At 48.6% G+C, this 15975-nt stretch overlaps 1 protein-coding gene across 1 annotated transcript; it reads left to right on the top strand.

Moving 5' to 3' along the window:
* Positions 1-289: 289 nt before the first annotated feature.
* On the top strand, positions 290-14009 carry LOC125434843 (tubulin alpha-3 chain). The gene is made up of 4 exons (XM_048500624.1): positions 290-397; positions 8480-8723; positions 9870-10018; positions 12715-14009. The coding sequence occupies exons 1-4, from the start codon at positions 395-397 to the stop codon at positions 13693-13695; spliced, it is 1377 nt and encodes a 458-aa protein (XP_048356581.1). The 5' UTR covers positions 290-394; the 3' UTR covers positions 13696-14009.
* Positions 14010-15975: the final 1966 nt, after the last annotated feature.

Below are 15975 nucleotides of genomic sequence, written 5' to 3'. Positions count from 1 at the left end.
CACAGCCTGGAAAGCTCAGATTTTGCCTGCATCTGCTGCCAGCCACAGATGCAGGCGAAATGTTAGGAACGAGATCGACCAGACCACGGCCACACAGCCTGGAAAGCCCGCATTTTGCCTGCATCTGCTGCCAGCCACAGATGCAGGCGAAATGTTAGGAACGAGATCGACCAGACCACGGCCACACAGCCTGGAAAGCCCACAACAACCAGCAGAATCCGGCTTCGACAATACATTTTCCCTGGCAGCTTTCAAAAAGCGTCTCTGTGGCTTTAAATGAGCAGAGCCCTTCATCTTCAGGTGGAGTCAGTGCTTTCTGGGTTATAAATTTGCTGGGAGCAGGCGAAGCAGCTGTGTATTGCTGGAATCTCAGCAGAGCTGCAGGCTGGTCACAATGGTAAGCGGATGCACGGCTCAGACTTTTTGCGGGGTGTTGCGAGTTCTAGGGCAGCTGTCGCAGAGCTCAGAGGAAGTGTAAAGTCATTTTGAGTTAACTTTGTGGCAGAAGTTGTGGATGAATGTGTGGTTGGGGGGAAGATAGGGGGTTTGTGCCTTATAAGGTCAAAAGCAGACTGTTGTTGCGTTTTGGGGGTCTTTCTGTCCCTCCCGGCCTCTCTTTCCACCCAGTGACCGAACCGATCTGCTTGCAAAGTTCTGAGTCTGGTTTCTGACAGCTAAAGCTCCCCTTGTTCGGTCCCCCGCAATCCCCAAGAGGGGAAAAATGTGATTGTTCAAAGTCCAAATCTCCTTCTCTGCCCTGCCCTTTTGCCTGCATTGTTCCATACTCCAGTTATAAAAGTTATGGGGCAGGAAGGTATTCTGTTTCTCCAGATTTTCTCTCTCTTTCGCTCCCCCTGTGTAAGAGGAAACTGCCATGTTGCCTTTGTCTAGCAACAATCCCAAGAGTTGATATTCGGAAAGAATGGAGCTGTGTTTGTTCCTCTTTTTTTTTAAAAAAAATTATTATTATTTTTTTCCCTGCAAGCAAATGTTTTAAGATTTCAAACAAGCTGAAAGTTGCCTTCTCTGTAACTTCTGGGAAACTCTCCAGCTAACTATAAGCCCCGGAGTTCTGTTAAGAGGTTTAATTGAGCCAAATTCTCCGAGGGGGATAAAAGCCAAACTAAAAAAATTCGAATGCCGAATATATTATTCTAAGTTGAGTGGCTGGCTTACTCACAAGGAGGCCCTGGCAAGCTAGTGGAAGCGATGTAGTAGAAGCGTCACTCAGACTGGATTTCTAAATGGTGAGTTTGGTTCTTTGCAAACTTGCGCTCCAAAGGCTCCATTGTTCAAAAGTTGTCACATTGGACAGTTGCCTATTTGTAGGGAAGTTTGAATAGGAAAAGCCGCCAAGGTGTGTTCGAACCGTGCTGCGGCCCGAGTGCGAAATGACTCTGTATGGTCATAACAGCAGAATTTCTTTTTCTGTAGGGAAAAGCTCCACGTGCGAGGAGGCGGTTTTGGCATCTGCCATTCTGGGCTGGCCCTCCCGTTTTGCCACAAGCTCTATTTTTTTGTGGCTGTTCGAATACCACACGCCTGTTGTGGGGAAGCAGGTGGTGGAGTTGGGCAGGCTGTTGAGAGAGCACCGATGCTCCGCTTTCCTTGCTTCGCCCGGGAAGGAATGTCAGCTGAGTGACTCCAGCAACTTTAGGGCCGTGGCCTGGCGGATGGGGAGCCGTGGCAGCCGGATCGGATGGACAGATGCTTCAAGGGGTGGCTCATCCTCGTGGCTTGTTCTTGGGGAGAGGCCTGGTTCAACCAAATAGAAAAAAAGATCAGAACAAAACACTGGCAATCAAAGGACGATCTAGCTCAGGGGTCTGCAACCTGCGGCTCTCCAGATGTTCATGGGCGACAAATCCCATCAGCCCCTGCCAGCATGGCCAATGGGAATTGTAGTCCATGGACATCTGGAGAACCGCAGGTTGCAGACCCCTGATCTAGCTGATCGAAACCTGCATAATTGACACAAAGAGAAACCCATGACATTTTAAAGCCATTTTAAATGAACGTGCATTAAATGTGGAAACAAATATAACGACAATCCCCGATAGAATAGGTGTGTGATCTAACACAACGAAGTGAGTATCAGTTAATCAACTAACCAAACAAGTAAGTACATCGAAACATATTTTAAACTAATAAAATACAGTCAGAAATCCAACAGGTGAGTATAATGTATAGTTTTGATGTCCAGCTCCACTCATAAAGTAATCCACTTTTATTTGAAGCAATTAAAAGGGTTTTTTTTTCTTTTATCATGGAGGGGGACTCCAGAAAATATCTTCAAAAGCTGTAGTCAGAAATCCAACAGGGGAACACGTTGTGGTATAAGTTACCAACTCCTGTAACGTCAATTTCTTCATGTCTATTTCTTCATAGACATGTGTCATAGATGGAGAAGGACCAAAACATAAACTTGCCAAAGTTGCTGTTAGGATTCTAACTGTTGGATCACATACCTAGACTGTTGGGGGTTGTCGTTATATTTGTTTCTCATAAGAAAAGGGGGTGCAATAGTAAATATTAATAATAATAGAACTACCACTACTGTTGCACTCTGGCTATAACTAATATTTCAAATGCGTATATCTGTATACATGAATTTATTTCAACTTATTTTTGACAACTATAACAAATAGATTCAGGGTCATCCGTATTAATTCAGGTAAGTATTTAGTTCAACATCCTTAAGGTAAGTAGTCAATCAATGCGTTTTCCTCCTTGTGTTTAAAAGAATTTGGACTTATGCCTGTGCACAATTTTGGACTTATCATTGAATACGTACAGAATACTTACCTGAGTGGATTCATATAAAATATTGATGAACCAAGATGGACTGAATATATTTATGTATATACATGTTTTCACATTGATTGACTACTTACCTTAAGGATGTTGAACTGATGGGAGAGTATGAACTAAATACTTACCTGAATTAATACGGATGACCCTGAATCTATTTGTTATAGTTGTCAAAAATAAATTGAAATAAATTCATGTATATGGATATATGCATTTGAAATATTAGTTATAGCCAGAGTGCAACAGTAGTGGTAGTTCTGTTATATTTGTTTCAACATTTAATACATGTTTGTTTAAAATTTCCTAAGAATTTCTTTATTTTTCTCTTTGTGTCCATTATGCAGATTTCGATCAGATAGATTGTCCGTTTATTTGCCAGGAGAAGCCAGGTTGCCAGTTTCCAGGCAGAGGAAAGGGTGGCGGTGCCCGGGGAGGGGTGGCGGCGCCCGGAGACAACTCCTTATCCGGGTGCCCCCACACCCCCGCGCTCGGGGGGCGTGGCTTGGGGCTTGGGGCGTGCAGCTGAGGCGCACACCGTTTGGTCATGAGGAGGTGCCCAGCACCCCCACGTGACCAAAAGGTGTGCGCCCAGAGACATGGGTGTCCCCATGTCCCTAGGGCGGTACGCCTCTGCCTCCAAGTGCAGATCTCATGGAATTTCAACTGACCTCCAGGCTATAGAGCAGTGGTGGCGAACCTATGGCACGGGTGCCAGAGGTGGCACTCAGAGCCCTCTCTGTGGGCACACGTGCACAGAGTTTGTCATGTGATAATAGTGTAATTATTTCACGGAGATTATTAGCATTAAACCTAAGACCTAGTTTTGGGGAAGCAGTGTAGGTAACCCTGTTAAGTGCTGTTAAACCCTACTGATTTTCATGGGAAGAACTAAAGCGTGATCCTTTACCTGGGAGTAAGCTCGGTTGCTGGCAATGGGGCTTGCTTCTGAGTAAACCCTCCTAGGGTTGTGATTCACCCGTTCGAAGCGTTGCAGTTGCTTCAAAGCAAAGCCACCGACTACCACCAATCTTACTCCCGAGTAACGCGCGCCTTGGAGCCAACCGTTTTTCTATACTAATACCTCAGTATTCAGGTTCAATTGTCATGTTGGCACTTTGCGATAAATAAGTGGGTTTTGGGTTGCAGTTTGGGCACTCGGTCTTGAAAAGGTTCGCCACCACTGCTATAGAGATTAGTTATCTTGGAGAAAAATAAATGTTTTGGAGGCTGAACTGTATGGCCTTATACCTTGTCCAGGGTCCCTCCAAACTCCTCGGCCCCATCCTCCACAGACTTCCCCAAATCTCCAGGAATTTCCCAGCCTGCAACGGGGGACCTGAGGGGATGTCCCTGTGGTGACCCAGTTGGGCTTCGGTTGCTAGCTTCACGTTGGGAAATAATCCCACCTCTCTGCCCCTCAAGACTGAAGGATGAAAACATCCCACAGATTCAAGAAACAAATTCCAAAACTACTACTACTACTTTTTATTAGGCCTTTATTGGCCTTAAAAGAAAAGAAAAAAAAGACAGAAATTAAAACACGACAAATCTCAAATTAATACAGCAAGTACACGTTTCAAAACCAGCCCCAGTAACACGCTACATTCCATCGTAGTATAATATTACAAAACTACTTCTTCCTTCTGCTCATTGGTATATAGCAGTGGTGGCGAACCTATGGCACGAGTGCCAGAGGTGGCACTCAGAGCCCTCTCTGTGGGCATGCATGGGCAGAGTTCGTCACATGGGGGCCCCCCTGGAAAATCGTTTCCCCAACACACACATCTAGGCTGGCCTGGGCCGCTGGGCACGACGTGTAGGTAACCCTGTTAAGTGCTGATAAACCCCACTGATTTTCATGGGAAGAACTAAAGTGTGATCCTTTATCTGGGAGTAAGCTCGGTTGCTGGCAATGGGGCTTGCTTCTAAACCCTCCTAGGGTCGTGATTCACCCGTTCGAAGCGTTGCACGGTTGCTTCAAAGCAAAGCCACCGACTACCACCAAGCTTACTCCCAAGTAATGTGTGCCTTGGAGCCAACCATATTTCTAAACTAAAACCTCAGCATTCAGGTTAAATTGCCCTGTTGGCACTTTACGATAAATAAGTGGGTTTTGGATTGCAGTTTGGGCACTCGGCCTCGAAAAGGTTCACCATCACTGGTATATAGTACCAAATAGAAAGGTGATATAATTATAGCATTTCCATTTCCCACTCTGGCATATACAGATGCCTTCACAATAACTAAACACGTACAAGAAAACGGTATATTAGGTCAACTGCCTTTACAAAAAAAAATACACAATAGGCAATAACACTTCCGGGTGAGTTGTTATTTCACCCAGGTTTTAGCAAGCCTATTCTTTTCCTGGGGTATAATATCCGTACATTCAAAATGTGTATGTCCCGAACTGCACTGGCCCCTGTAATTGTGATAGTTCAGTGGTGGCGAACCTATGGCACGGGTGCCAGAGGTGGCACTCAGAGCCCTCTCTGTGGGCACACGCAAACAGAGTGCCCCCCCCCCCACACACATCTAGGCTGGCCTGGGCCGCTGGGCTTGATTATTAGCATTAAACCTAAGACCTAGTTTTGGGGAAGCAGTGTAGGTAACCCTGTTAAGCGCTGTTAAACTCCACTGATTTTCATGGGAAGAACTAAAGCGTGATCCTTTATCTGGGAGTAAGCTCGGTTGATGGCAATGGGGCTTGCTTCTGAGTAAACCCTGCTTGGGTCGTGATTCACCCGTTGGCAGCGTTTCACGGTTGCTTCAAAGCAAAGCCACCGACTACCGCCAAGCTTGCTCCCGAGTAACGCACGCCTCGGAGCCAACCGTTTTTCTAAACGAAAACCTCAGCATTCAGGTTAAATTGCCGTGTCGGCACTTTGCGATAAATAAGTGGGTTTGGGGTTGCAATTTGGGCACTCGGTCTCGAAAAGGTTCGCCATCACTGTGATAGTTGATTCGTGTTGGGAGGTGTCAGGAGATTTGGGGGGGAGTAAAGTTGGGGTAGGGTGGGGCTCGAGGAGGGGAGGGGCGTCAGTGGACTCTAACGACATAAAACCCGCCCTCCAAAGCAGCCATTTCCTCCAAGGGAAATTATCGGTCATATGCAGTGGCGTAGGAGGTTAAGAGCTCGCGTATCTAATCTGGAGGAACCGGGTTTGATTCCCAGCTCTGCCGCCTGAGCTGTGGAGGCTTATCTGGGGGATTCAGATTAGCCTGGGCACTTCCACACACGCCAGCTGGGTGACCTTGGGCTAGTCACAGCTTCTCGGAGCTCTCTCAGCCCCACCCACCTCACAGGGTGTTTGTTGTGAGGGGGGAAGGGCAAGGAGATTGTCAGCCCCTTTGAGACTCCAAACTCTTCTTCTTCTTCTCTGGAGTTCTCCTGGCCCCGCCTGGATGTTGGCAAGGTTAGGCTGGGTCCACGTTCTGACCCAGTCCTGCCTTCCAGCAGAAGCACGTGGTTGGAAGACCCAGGAAAGAATCCAGGGCTGAAGAAATCCGACCAGCTTCCCAACTCGGGGCAGGGCGAGAAGTTTCTTCCAAATGCCCATGTCAGAGTTGTGGAATCTCAAATATGTCCGGCAGTTTGAGGTGTTTACGCCTCGTACCGAGGGGGTCTCTCTCTCGGGGGCCGGCTCTGGGAGGACCGTGGAGGCCTTCCGACAAACGCAGCTGCCCCCTTTCCCACATTTGGAAGGGGGGGCTTCTTAAACCACGCTTGGGCGAATGAAATGATAAAAGGCTGCCCCCAGAAGGACGCCTGGCCGGATCAACAGCTGCAAAGGGGTTAGGCAGCTTTGTAAGGGGGAATTCAACAGATTGCCAGAGAGGAAGTCCATCTGCGGCTACCAGCCGTGGCTACTAAAGGGGACTTCCATTTTTAGAGGCAGCCGAGCTCTGAATCTCAGTGCCAGGAGGCAACACTGGGGGGGGGGGGGGGGGGAGGAGATGTATTTATTTATAAAAATTAATACCCCGCCTCATACGACCGTCTCTAGGGGGCTTACCCAGGTTAAAAACAACTATAAAAAACTCAATAACACATCGTAAATAAGATATAGTAATTAAAAAAGACAAATAACCCAGAGGTGGGATCCAGCAGGTTCTCACAGGTTCCCGAGAGTAGGTTACTCATTGTTTGTGTGTGCCGAGAGGGGGTTACTAATGGGTGATTTTGCCACGTGATTTTTGCCTCAGAGAACTTTGTCTCAGCAGTAGCGCGCAGAACTTGAAGCAGTCTAGCAGGAGGTGCACCGGCGTGCGTGGCAGCCTGCGCCTGCGTGCATTCGTTTCCCGCCCCAGGACCGGCGCAGCGGCTGCGTCCTTGCCACAGCCCCGCCTAGGAATGCCCTGCCCCCGGAATGCCCCGCCCAGCTCCATTGGCGCTACGCCACAGTTTGAATCCCACCACCATGGGAGCCTGTTACTAACATTTTTGGATCCCACCACTGAAATAACCCCAATCCCCACTCCACCACCACCACCCCCAAACCATCTGTAGAGATGGTTTCCAAGGAGGCCAACCAAATGCCTTGTTATTGACCTTCCAGAGGCACTGGGTGAGATAGGATAGTGGACTACATGGACCCTCACTGGTCTGGTCCATCAGGGCTCCTCTTATGTTCCTATCAGGGACAGGCCTTGGCCTCTGTGCCCTGTTGTTGGGTCTCCTGAGGAACTGGTTGGCTACTGTGTGAGGCAGGATGCTGGACTAGATGGACCCTCCCTGGTCTGGTGAGAACCTGCTGGATCCCACCTCTGGTCCATCAGGGGTCTTCTGAGGTTCTTATCAGGGAAGGTCTTTGTGTGTGCCGAGAGGGGGTTACTAACTGGGTCTGCTTTTCCGTTAGAAATTCCATTAGGTCCAAAAATCATGAAGTCCTGTTGTTTCCTATGTGGCTGGTTAGCGAAGGTAGAAAACGGGATGATTCTCCCTGTTGGGCTGTTTCAAAAACATGTTTTAGTAATATGGTAAAGTTCCTCGTTTAAGGAAAGTATCCTTCTTTTGATTTCTAGGAACAAAATCAAGTATTTGAAAGTATTAAGTATTTGACAGGCAGTCAATTAGAGGAGAAGTAGTTGTTTCTGTTGGCAGGAGACAATAGGACTTGCTATAATGAGTTTAAATGATGGACAGAAAGATACCAGCTGGAAATTAGGAACTTTTTGTTTACAGTGAGAGTTTTTTACAGTAACAGAGAAATTATTAACGCCCCGCCCCCGTCGTGCCCCACCCCGCCCCATTGGCGCTGCGCCACTGTTTGAATCCCACCCCCATGGGAACCTGTTTCTAAAATGTTTGGATCCCACGCCCCCAGGGGATATTTGAGTTACGCTGCCATCTTGATTGTTTGAGCTGTCTTGCTTGTGGTTATTGTAGCAGGTGCTTTTACAATGTTTTAAGGTTTCCGTTGTTGTTTTTAATTGTGTTTTATCTTGCTATATGGCCGCCCTGAGCCCCTCGGGGACGGGCGGGGTAAAAATTCAAATACATAAATATGTTTTAAGTGGTCCTTGGCGATGGCCCTTGTCAGGGTAGAAAGACAGGATTTATTTATTTTGCAAACCAATAAATAAACGGCCTGTTGCTGAACAGCCTCGTCTTGAAGGTCAAGTCTTGGCCACCCGGTTCCCTGACCTCTCTTCTCTTTTTCCCCAGAGGGAGTGTTTGTCAATCCACATTGGCCAAGCAGGGGTCCAGATGGGCAATGCCTGCTGGGAGCTGTACTGTCTGGAGCACGGGATCCAGTTCGACGGCACCATCCCTGGCAACCAGGGCTCTCAAAAGATCCTCCCGGAAGCTGAGCAAGTGGATTCCTCCTTTGAGACGTTCTTCTGCGAGACGGCCTCGGGGAAGCACGTGCCTAGAGCGGTGTTCGTAGACCTGGAACCGACAGTCATTGGTAATGTCATTTGCAGAGTGGCGTTATTAAGAGTGGTGGACTTCAGTCTGGAGAACCGAGTTTGATTCCCCCCTCCGCCGCATGAGTCTTATCTGGTGGACCGGATTTGTTTCCCTGCTCCTATATTTCTACGCGCCTGCTGGGTGACCTTGGGTTGGTCACAGTTCTCTCGGAACTCTCTCAGCCCCACCGACCTCCCAAGGTGTCTGTTGTGGGGAGGGGAAGGAGTTTGTAAGCCGCTTTGAGACTCCTTACGGTTGAGAAAAGCGAGTATACATCCAATCTCTTCTTCTTCTCTTCTAAAGGTTGAGAAAAGTAGGATATAAAAACCAACCCTTCATTTTCTTCGATTCCATTGTAGGGTTGAGGAAATTCTGGCGATTTCGGGGCAGAGATTGTCAGTGTGCGGTTTGAAGAGGGCAGGGAACTCAACAAGGATGCAATTCAATAGCAGTGGTGGCGAACCTTTGGCACTCCAGATGTTATGGACTACAATTCCCATCAGCCCCTGCCAGCACGGCCAATTGGCCATGCTGGCAGGGGCTGATGGGAATTGTAGTCCATAACATCTGGAGTGCCAAAGGTTCGCCACCCCTGCTCTATTGCATGGCCAATTGGCCATGCTGGCAGGGGCTGATGGGAATTGTAGTCCATTACATCTGGAGTACCAAAGGTTTGCCACCCCTGCTCTATTGCATGGCCAATTGGCCATGCTGGCAGGGGCTGATGGGAATTGTAGTCCATAACATCTGGAGTGCCAAAGGTTCGCCACCACTGCTCTATTGCATTGGCCAATTGGCCATGCTGGCAGGGGCTGATGGGAATTGTAGTCCATAACATCTGGAGTGCCAAAGGTTCGCCACCCCGGCAATAGAGTCTATTCTCCAAAGCTGTCATTTTCTCCAGGGGAATTCAGGTTGCCAACTCTGGGCTGATAAATCCCTGGAGATTTGGGAGGGCGGAGTTCAGAAGGGCGGGATTTGGAGAGGGGAAGAAACTCAGTGGAGAGAAAGGCTATAGCCACTGATTTTGTGGGGACCTGATCTCTGTTGCCTGGATATCAGCTAGTGATTTCGGGAGGTCTCCAGGCCCCGCCTGGAGATTGGCAAATCCAGTTGGCAGGCTATTTCTTTTTTGTCTCTGCAGACGAAATCCGCACGGGGTCGTACCACTCCCTCTTTCACCCTGAGCAGCTCATCAGTGGCAAAGAGGATGCGGCCAATAATTACGCCCGGGGCCACTACACCATCGGGAAAGAGATCATCGACACCGTCCTGGGCAGGATTCGCAAAATGGCAAGTGGCGATCCTCTTTTTTGCTGGTCCTGAATCTTATTTACTACTTTGATGCTCAATGCATGGCAGCTGTGAAAAAGGCGAACTCTATGCTGGGGATGATTAGGAAAGGAGTTGATCATAAAACTGCAAGGATTGTCATGTCCTTATATAAAGCTGTGGTGCGACCGCACTTGGAGTACTGTGTTCAGTTCTGGTCGCCACATCTCAAAAAGGATATCGAAGAGATAGAAAAAGTGCAGAGATGGGCAACGAGGATGATTGAAAGATTGGAGCACCTTCCTTATGAGGAGAGGCTGCAGCGTTTGGGACTCTTTAGTTTGGAGAGGAGACGACTGAGGGAGGGATAGGATTGAAGTCTATAAAATTATGCCTGGGGTAGAAAATGTGGACAGAGAGAAATTTTTCTCTCTTTCTCACAATACTGAAACCAGGGGGCATTCCTTGAAAATGCTGGGGGGAAGAATTAGGACTAAGAAAAGGAAACACTTCTTCATACAATGCGTGATTGGTGTTTGGACTATGCTGCCACAGGAGGTGGTGATGGCCACTAACCTGGATTGCTTTAAAGGGGACTTAGACAGATTCATAGAGAAGTTGATCTATGGCTACCAATCTTGATCCTCCTTGATTTGCAAATGCCTTAACAGTCCAGGTGCTCAGGAGCAGCAGCAGCAGCAGAAGGCCATTGCCTTCACATCCTGCATGTGAGCTCCCAAAGGCACCTGGTGGACCACTGCGAGTAGCAGAGTGCTGGACTAGATGGACTCTGGTCTGATCCAGCTGGCTCGTTCTTATGTTCATATTTCTCACTGCTCGATTCTGCACAGCAAATCTGTAGTGGGTTGCAGTCGTTATAAAGGAGCCCATTTTCCTTTTTCTTGCTCATATGCGTGCCATGAGGGAAGCGATCGGAGCCCATGGAAACAATCCGGGTTGCTTTCATGCCTTCGCACAGAGACGCTTATCTTTTTTTTTATTTCCAGCAACACATGCGTAGCTACGCAAGTGTGCAGACATAACGGTGGTTGCCCAACCCTTAACCAATGCTGACCCTGCTTAGTTTCCAGGGTCAGACAAGACCAGGGTAGTCGGTCATCCAAGTCAGGGGAACAGGGTCGTGGTGGGAATAGAAGGACGAAGGGTAGGTCTATGTGTGCTGCCCCCCTGGTTTCATAAAAGGCAGGATTCGAAAACCCAATAAGTAGGTAATGTCAATAACCCAAGTTTCTTTTATCATTGTAGATATTCAGATTGTCCTCTATGTTATACACAGAAATATATCACTGCCCCTGCTCCTTATTTAACTTATCTGGATAATAAAGATCTAAGGACAGCTTTTATACTCGCAAGAAGTGCACATTTGCCTTCTGCTGTCTTAGAAGGGAAATATCAAAAGATACCTTATGCTGCAAGGTTATGTTCTTGCTCTCTGAATTCTGTAGAAACTATAGAGCCATGGTGGCGAACCTTTGGCACTCCAGATGTTATGGACTACAATTCCCATCAGCCCCTGCCAGCATGGCCAATTGGCCAATGCAATACAGCAGTGGTGGCGAACCTTTGGCACTCCAGATGTTATGGACTACAATTCCCATCAGCCAATTGACCATGCTGCCAGGGGCTGATGGGAATTGTAGTCCATAACATCTGGAGTGCCAAAGGTTCGCCACCACGGCTATAGAGCATATGTTATTAAAGTGTCCCCTTTATGAGGAGGCAAGGAAAAAATGCCTGTCACATCTACTACACAAAATGACATATTGTTCTGATAAAGTTTGTTGTGAAAAACTATTACAAGATAAGAAGGAGAATATTACTAAATGGGTAGCAAAATTCTGTCTATTAATTATGAAAAAGAAAAAAATGATCTGAATATGGTATCCCCCTTAGATATTTTTGTTTTGTTTAGTATTTTTATGCCGTTTGGTGTGTTTACAAAGTATAATGATATATAGATGGATAGTGCTGGAATAAGGGAGAGAGATCTGCATTCTTGTCTTGTTGTAGATATTTTGGAGATTTGTAATATATCTGGTCATTGACCAGTGGCGTACCTAGGCAAACTGGAGCCCTGGGCAAAACCTGAGTTTGATGCCCCGCCAACAACAACAACAACCTTTATTAGGCATTGAAAAAATGAATGAAAGAAAGAAAACAAGCATTGGCAGGAAGGGGGTGGATTTAAAAGGATAATCTAGGGAAATTTAGGGCGTGCCTGCTGTCAGGGGTGCAATTATTAAGATAGCAGCACCAAAATTTCAGAGTATCTTCATGAGCCCCTACTGATGATACCACCCAGGTTTGGTGAAGTTTGGTTCAGGGGGTCCAAAGTTATGGACCCTCAAAGGTGTAGCCCCCATCTCCTATTAGCTCCCATTGGAAACAATGGGGGATGGGGACACTCCCTATGGGAGTCCATAACTCTTGACTCCCTAAACCAAACCTCACCAAATCTGGGTGATATCATTAGGATAGTCTCCTGAAAAATCCCTGAAATTTCGGTGCTGCTAGCCTAAAAACTGCACCCCCTGCAGGCCAAAAACAGAAAAAACACTGAAAAATCAAAAAAATCCCACCTGCATTTTTGGCGCCCCCCACAAGGTGGCGCCCTGGGCAACTGCCCACTTTGCCCAATGGGAGGAACGCCTCTGTCATTGACTGTAAATAAAGTCTTCTTCTTCTTATCATTGTAGGCTGACCAGTGCAGCGGCCTTCAAGGTTTCTTGGTCTTCCATAGCTTTGGCGGAGGAACAGGTTCCGGCTTCACTTCCCTCCTGATGGAGCGGCTCTCCGTAGAGTACAGCAAGAAGTCCAAGCTGGAGTTCTCGGTCTACCCTGCTCCACAGGTCTCCACCGCAGTGGTGGAGCCGTACAATTCCATCCTGACCACCCACACCACGCTGGAGCATTCGGATTGCTCCTTTATGGTGGACAACGAGGCCATCTATGACATCTGCAACCGGAACCTGGACATCGAGCGCCCAACTTACACCAACCTCAACAGGTTGATCGGCCAGATCGTGTCTTCTGTGACGGCCTCCCTGCGGTTCAACGGCGCCTTGAACGTCGACCTGATAGAATTCCAGACCAACCTGGTGCCCTATCCCAGAATCCACTTCCCGCTGACCACCTACGCGCCCATCATCTCTGCCGAGAAGGCCTACCACGAGCAGCTCTCGGTGCCCGAAATCACCAACGCTTGCTTCGAGTTCTCCAACCAGATGGTGAAATGCGACCCTCGGCGGGGCAAGTACATGGCTTGCTGCCTGCTCTACCGAGGCGACGTGGTCCCCAAAGATGTCAACGCGGCGATAGCGGCCATTAAAACCAGGAGGTCCATCCAGTTTGTGGACTGGTGTCCGACCGGCTTCAAGGTGGGCATCAACTACCAGCCCCCCACGGTGGTGCCCGGCGGAGACCTGGCGAAGGTGCAGCGGGCCGTCTGCATGCTGAGCAACACGACGGCCATCGCGGAGGCCTGGGCCCGTCTGGATCACAAGTTCGACCTCATGTACGCAAAGCGGGCCTTTGTCCACTGGTATGTTGGGGAGGGGATGGAGGAGGGGGAATTCTCCGAAGCCCGGGAGGACATGGCGGCTCTGGAGAAGGATTACGAAGAAGTGGGGAGGGATTCTGGCGACGGGGAGGAGGAAGATACCGAAGAGGAATTTTAGACCTCTTGAGGCTGTTCCCAAAATGCATGTAAGCAGACCTGAGACTAACCACGCAGTTCTGTGTCTAATGTTTTTAAAAAACGAGGACTCTAGCCTCCGTGTCTTTGTAACTTTAACACGTCATACTTTTGTAGGATGCACTCACCGTAGCTCTTTAGCTTATTCTTTTTAGAACTACTCGACGCAACTCTCTAGTGTGGATGGTAGCGGGGGGAGCGGGACCTTGTACTTGAGTATTGTATTGTCTAACGCTCCTCGGCACTGCTCAGCTCTTTGTATTTCAATAAAGGTGCTCATCTCAAGGATGATAAAAATTTGTCCCAAAGTTGTGACGTACGTGGGGATTAGCTGTGGTCTGTTCGGACAGTTGAATTAAGACATTTTTCTTTTGTGACATGTTTTTGCTAGGGTTACAGGAAGGTGTGTGTTGGTCGTGCACAGCGGTGGGATCCAAACATTTTAGTAGGTGGTGGGATTCAAACAGTGGCGTAGTGCCAATGGGGATGGGCGGGGCACGACGGGGGCGTGGCCGGGTATTCGGGGGCGGGGCATTAATAATTTATCTGTTAACTGTAAAAAACTCTTACTGTAAAAAAAAAGTTCCTAATTTCCAGCTGGTATCTTTCTGTCCATCATTTAAACTCATTCTAGCAAGTCCTATCGTCTACTGCCAACAGAAAATTGACTGCCTGTCCTGTCAACTACTTAATACTTTCAAATACTTAATTTTGTTTCTAGAAATCAAAAGAAGGATACTTTCCTGAAACAAGGAACTTTACCATATTTCTAAAACATGTTTTTTAAACAGCCCAACAAGGAGAATGATCCCGTTTTCTACCTTCGCTAACCAGCCACATAGGAAACAACAGGACTTTATGATTTTGGGACCGAATTGAGTTTCTAATGGAAAAGCGGACCCAGTTAGAAACCCCCTCTCGGCACACACAAATAATTAGTAACCCACTCTCGGGAACTGGTGAGAACCTGCTGGATCCCACCTCTGGTCGTGCAGTTGAAACCCTGTTCACAGCACCGAGAGCCCTATTTGGCCCTCGGGGTGACTCGGCTTGCAGCGGATTCTGCCTGCTGCAATTTCAAGAGTATCGTGTCAACCATGGGGGCCAAAAACTTAATTCTCTTTTTAGCACAAAGCAAAGTAGGACTTCTGGCTGTATTCCAGATTACAGCATCTAACATGAGCTGCATGAGTGGGTATTATCGGATATTCATAAGCAGGGGGCCTGCGAGATACAGGGGGGAGGGAGGAATTCATCCCCTTCCCCGATTGTTCACTGGGCCCAAGTGCAGATTCCTGCCACCCCATTCATCGCCAAACCAGGCCCAGTCCAGCATCCACAATGAAACCTCCTCTTTTGGTGCACGTGCTGCCGGCAGGCAGGGCGTGGGATGCTGTGAGAGCATGGTCAGGTCCAGCCCCGCAGGGCCAAACAGGCAGCACACAGCAGCGTAGTCAGAAGACAGTCCAATGGGTCAAGGCAGGCGGCAGGAAAAAGTGTAGTCAAGAGTCAGTCCACAGGTAGCAAGACAGGAGATCCGGCAAACTGGCTGGGAATCAGTGATGGGCCAGGCATGCAGAGGCAACGGATAACACAACTCGTTGCACCCAGGCAGAACCAAGCTCAAGCCAAGGCTTACAAAAGGAGCAGCAGTGGCGTAGGAGGTTAAGAGCTCATGTATAATCTGGAGGAACCGGGTTTGATTCCTCGCTCTGCCACTTGAGTTCTGGAGGCTTCTCTGGGGAACTCAGATTAGCCTGGGCACTCCCACACATGCCAGCTGGGTGACCTTGGGCTAGTCACAGCTTCTTGGAGCTCTCTCAGCCCCACCTACCTCACAGGGTGATTGTTGTGAGGGGGGAAGGGCAAGGAGATTGTCAGCCCCTTTGAGTCTCCTGCAGGAGAGAAAGGGGGGATATAAATCCAAACTCTTCTTCTTCTTCTAAATACACAGCCTTGCCCACAGCAGGAATGGAGCAAGGGAAAAGCGCCCAGTGGACAGGTGAGTCCTCCGCCCCCCCCTGCCACGTCCCTGTCCTGCCCCGGAACGCCCCCACCATGTCCCCGGAACACTCTTGCCACACCTCCACAGGGGCGCGCACTCGGTGCGTCGCGTGCACCCCTGCCCTCTTGGAGCTACGTCTCTGGCCCACGGGGCTGGGATTCTGCAAGGAGTTAATCCTCATCAGATAAGAACATAAGAACAAGCCAGCTGGATCAGACCAGAGTCCATCTAGTCCAGCTCTCTGCTACTCGCAGTGGC

This window comes from Sphaerodactylus townsendi, linkage group LG06, assembly GCF_021028975.2.
Source record: "Sphaerodactylus townsendi isolate TG3544 linkage group LG06, MPM_Stown_v2.3, whole genome shotgun sequence".
Lineage (NCBI taxonomy): Eukaryota > Metazoa > Chordata > Lepidosauria > Squamata > Sphaerodactylidae > Sphaerodactylus > Sphaerodactylus townsendi.
The sequence above is the reverse complement of the archived record's forward strand: the minus strand, read 5'-3'. Positions and strand labels throughout refer to the sequence as shown.